Source organism: Anomaloglossus baeobatrachus, unplaced genomic scaffold (assembly GCF_048569485.1).
Source record: "Anomaloglossus baeobatrachus isolate aAnoBae1 unplaced genomic scaffold, aAnoBae1.hap1 Scaffold_2264, whole genome shotgun sequence".
NCBI lineage: Eukaryota > Metazoa > Chordata > Amphibia > Anura > Aromobatidae > Anomaloglossus > Anomaloglossus baeobatrachus.
Window position 1 is genome coordinate 97,232 of NW_027442001.1, and position 4,807 is coordinate 102,038.

The 4,807-nt window shown below is 41.6% G+C and overlaps 1 protein-coding gene across 1 annotated transcript; it reads left to right on the top strand.

Moving 5' to 3' along the window:
* The first annotated feature begins 425 nt into the window (after positions 1–425).
* LOC142261644 (uncharacterized) lies at positions 426–4,089 on the top strand. Its single transcript, XM_075332122.1, has 2 exons — positions 426–508; positions 3,266–4,089. Exons 1-2 carry the CDS (start codon positions 430–432, stop codon positions 4,087–4,089), a joined length of 903 nt encoding a protein of 300 aa, XP_075188237.1. The 5' UTR covers positions 426–429.
* The last annotated feature ends 718 nt before the right edge of the window (positions 4,090–4,807 follow it).

Below are 4,807 nucleotides of genomic sequence, written 5' to 3' on the forward strand. Positions count from 1 at the left end.
CAATCTTATTATCATGAAGAGTTGTCTGCGCTCCAGACAAAGACAAACCTGGAAAAGCAGTTGTGAGAAGCAGACATTATTATTATTTTTTATTTATTATTATAGCGCCATCAATTCCATGGCGCTTTCCATGTGAAAGGTATATACATAATAGGGAGAAGTACATTACATTACAGCCGCACCAAAGAGAAGCAGCTCCGGCTGCCACAGTAGGGGTATAGGAGTGAGTTAATTGTTTGACCAAATAAAGCCGGGTAATTTTCAAGTTGATAATTTTTTGTGGCCCCCGAAGGTTGTTAGAATTTTCCAAATGGCCCCCGGCAGAAAAAAGGTTCCCCATCCCTGATCTAGAACCTGCCACATGACTTTTCCTTCTGTCCGTGACTTTTACAATATTTATTTTACAGCTTTAAAATTCAGGGAAAAGATATGCAGAACGCTGCAGACACAATGGAAAAAGGAGAAATGGATGTGCGGGGTGATGAACGGAGTAGAGACCTTTCCACAGGTAACCCTCCTCAGTGAAGCGTCACCATTAAATAACAGAAAAAAATGACATTCCCAGCTGCAAGGAGAAAATGAAGTTACATTCTCCCTGCTGCCGCTCGTATACAGTCACCGATGCAGTGCAGGAAACAGTAACACTTACCGCTCACAGGCTGTCAGCCAAGGAACAAGAGGGTTGATTACTGGGCACTCACTATGTAGTGAGTGGTGACTGTTTCAGCCTCTCCCACTGTGCTGGTGACTGGAAGTGAGCAGCTGCTGGGAGAATGTAACTGCATTTTCTCCTTGTAGTTACTGTGTCACAATCTCTCCGCTGTCTTAGACGCAGTGAGTGACAATTTTGCCTCCCTGTGGAATCAGGGCCGTGCCAAGCTGTTCGTTTGTTGAGCAACAGCTCAATTCAATCTGAAACTGAGAGGTGCTTGGTTTCTTCAGCGGTTCCCTGTTCTGAGTGATCAGTTACTTAGCTGAGTAGTCAGTCCCAAATAGAGGGTATCACGGAGGTGCAAAGGTACCTGGAGAAGGGACCCCAAAAATGGCCCGCAGACTAGGGTCCGTGTGCTGTTCCTTATCCCACAGGTAGGCTTGATGGTATCCAGGTCTGGACCGCCAGCTTAACCCTAACTCCTGTCCAAACCCTGATCTAACACCCCCTCTCCCACCACCTGGAGTGGAGATGCAAATGCCACAGACACAGGAAAAAAAACAAAACTCGTGCACACTGCACACAAAAAGGAGACACAGTACGTGTATTGGAGGGAATAAAGTATAAGGAAGGAAGTAAATGTACAACGGGGAAACTTCCACACCACATCACTCCAACATCGGTATACTGGTCACCAAGAGTAGGATCGCCAGAAAGACCGGCATCACAGGAGCATAAGCTGGAGCTATCATCTGCAGCAACAAACACTCTCAAACCTTAAATAGGGAGAAGACAGGGGAATAGAAATTTAGCCTTCTGAGTCTCAAGGAGCCACACACCGCTCCACAGGAATTAACTCAGGACTGGAAAGCAATGGAAAAGACTCAGCGAAGGCTGAACAACTAAGATCAGGTTGCCTGTGAACAGAGTCCGACACCGCAGCTGCACCCCGCGAATATGGGCCTGAACACCACATGACACGGGGCCTTTATTATCTGTGCTCTGATCTATAGCTGCCAGATTTTGGACCTCCTCTTACCATTCATTTGCCCTGATCCACTATCCTCCTTATATTCTGACCCCAGACCTGACCACGCGTTTGTCTTTCCCCTTAGTTCACGGCATGCTCTCTTTGTATTTGACCCCAGAACATTTTATAACCCTGCCTCACGGCTTGTCCGTGCAGTGACTAGTGTCACACACTGTTCCAATAAACCAGATAGATATCACTTAAATGCTAGTAGGTACTCAGATTACCACTATATCTGCAGGTAAATAGTGTTTTTGTAGCTGCCAGGTTTTCTTTAACCCCTTCTCGATATGTAACATATTATTACATCCTATTACTTCTTGCGGGCTCAGAAGCTGAGTCTCTATTATTGACTGTAGATGATGTCTGAGTTATTCAGTGGAGGTAAGCTTCACCCACTACTGTTAACTTTCAATCTTTGACAGCAGCATTCGCAGCTCGCAGCCAATGAGGTACAACGTTCCACATATCCAACGCCCCCAGCAACATTTATCATTGGGTGCATATGGGTCGCCATAATAGTTGGGGGTCTGCTAAAGACCCTTTGCCCTATATAGGAGTACGCCTATGATCACACCTAGATACTTTCCTTCAGTGGTGTAGATTTGAAAATTAGATAATTTGTGGGGTGTGATTCCACTGTTTAGGCACATCAAGGGCTTTACAAATGTGACATGGCATCCTCTTTCAGCCAATTTTGTTCTCCAAAAGTCAAATTGTGCCCCTTCCCTTCCGAGTCCTGGGGTATCTGCGTATACACAAGAAATTGCACAACAGAATTATATGGTCCATTTTCTCATCTTACCCTTGGGAAAATGAAAATTTGTGGTTAAAGGAACACTTTTGTGTTGTGTTTTATTTTTTTCCTTCCACATAGCTTTAATTTCTATGACGCCTTACTGCTGTAGGAATATTACAAAAAATAGATAAATACATAGCTAATGTGGAAAATTAGTAAAATGACCTAGGCATTGCATTACTGCTTTAGATATATTTGCAAAGAGAGATTCTTAGCTTATGTATTGGCCAATCCATGTGAGCCCAATAACCTCGACAAGGTGATCTCATTATATTGGGAACCTAACCTTAAATGCTTCTATGTGTGATTAAAAATCTGCATGTCTGGGCAGATAGGTTCCTGGCTAAATAAAATGGTAGACACACCCTGGCTATAGGGCAGAGTGCTTGGTCAGCTGCTCTTCAAGGTTATCGGGCTCACATGGATTGGTCAATACATAAGCTAAGAATCTCACTTTACAAATATCTGTCGTTTTACTCATTTTTCTCATTACCTGTGTATTAATCCCTTTTTCTAATATTTCTACAGCAGTAATGCAATGCCAAAGTATCCTTATATTATTGAGTGCCATTGCATATGTTTTTGTAGATATGTTTTATTGAATCTCGTTTTGAGCACTTCGAAGGGTGCAGTTTTTTAAAATGTCATTTTGGGTGTTTTCTGTCACATAGGCATTTTAAAATAGAACACTACACACTTTGGAATTTATATGGATTTATGTGTTCCTATGTATGTTTGAGGTTATATTATTTAAAGCTTATAACTTCAATTTTAATTATGGCAGATGACGGTACCAGGAGTTCAACACAGAAAGCGAAGGGCAGTGAAAGTCACAAAGGAGAGAAGCCATATTCTTGTTCAGAATGTGAGAAGTGTTTTGCTAAGAAATCAAATCTCATTACACATGAGAGAATTCACACAGGAGAGAAGCCATATTCATGTGCAGAATGTGGAAAATGTTTTGCTCTGAAAGCACGTCTTATTAGACATGAGGTAATTCACACAGGAGTGAAGCCATATTCATGTGCAGAATGTGGGAAATGTTTTGCTCGGAAATCCAATCTCATTAGACATGAGAGAATTCACACAGGAGAGAAGCCATATTCATGTGCAGAATGTGGAAAATGTTTTACTCTGAAAGCAGTTTTTATTAGACATGAGGTAATTCACACAGGAGTGAAGCCATATTCATGTGCAGAATGTGAGAAATGTTTTGCTGACAAATTAGATCTCATTACACATGAGAGAATTCACACAGGAGTGAAGCCGTATTCATGTTCAGAATGTGAGAAATGTTTTGCTCGGAAATCAAATCATGTTAAACATTTGAGAATTCACACAGGAGTGAAGCCATATTCATGTTCAGAATGTGAGAAATGTTTTGCTCGGAAATCAGATATTATTACACATGTGAGAAGTCACACAGGAGTGAAGCCATATTCATGTTCAGAATGTGGGAAATGTTTTTTTCAGCAATCACATCTCATTAGACACGTGAGAAGTCACACAGGAGAGAATTCATATTCATGTTCAGAATGTGGGAAATTTTTTGCTTGGAAATCACATCTTATTACACATGAGCGAATTCACACAGGAGTGAAGTCATAGTCATGAATAGAATGTCTGTTTTAGTAAGTCTATTAATATTTACTATCTGTTAATAAAGAGTTCATTTTCATGTCATTACAGTTGTGTACTTTGTATGATGGATCATTTACAAACTATTCATCTTTTTACACTTTTTAATTTTTGATGGAGAGAAAAAACTTTTTTTTTTTGTTATAGCAAAGTTGTACGCTTTTATTCATCCATTTGTATTGCTTGAATGAGAGCAGAATTCATTTTGTTAAATCTACACTCCATTTTGTCTTTGTGTAAGAGCCTGTACTGTGTCTCCCCTTGTGTAAGGGGTACTTCTCACATAGTGAGATCACTGCTGAGTCACGTTTTTTGTGATGCACCAGTGACCTCATTAGCAATCTCGCTGTGTGTGACACTGAGCAGCGACCTGGCCCCTGCTATGAAATCGCTGCTCGTTACACACAGTGCTGGTTTATTTTTTGGACTTTGCTCTCCCGCTGTGAAGCACACCGCTGTGTTTGACAGCGAGAGAGCAACGATCTGAATGTGCAGGGAGCCGGCTTCTGACAGCCTGTGGTAAGCTGTAACCAAGGTAAATATCGGGTAACCAAGCAAAGCCCTTTGCTTGGTTACCTGATATTTACCTTGGTACTAGCGTACGCCGCTCTCAGGCTGCCAGTGCCGACTCCCTGCACACATAGCCGGAGTACATATTGAGTAAATAGACAAAGCGGTTTGCTTATTA

What these genes read in the sequence shown, in the direction of transcription:
- LOC142261644 (XM_075332122.1), top strand. Translation starts at nt 430, where the DNA reads ATGCAGAACGCTGCAGACACAATGGAAAAAGGAGAAATGGATGTGCGG. An exon ending in GAGTAGAGACCTTTCCACAG is followed by an intron (nt 509 to 3,265) that starts GTAACCCTCCTC and finishes TAATTATGGCAG; the next exon opens with ATGACGGTACCAGGAGTTCA.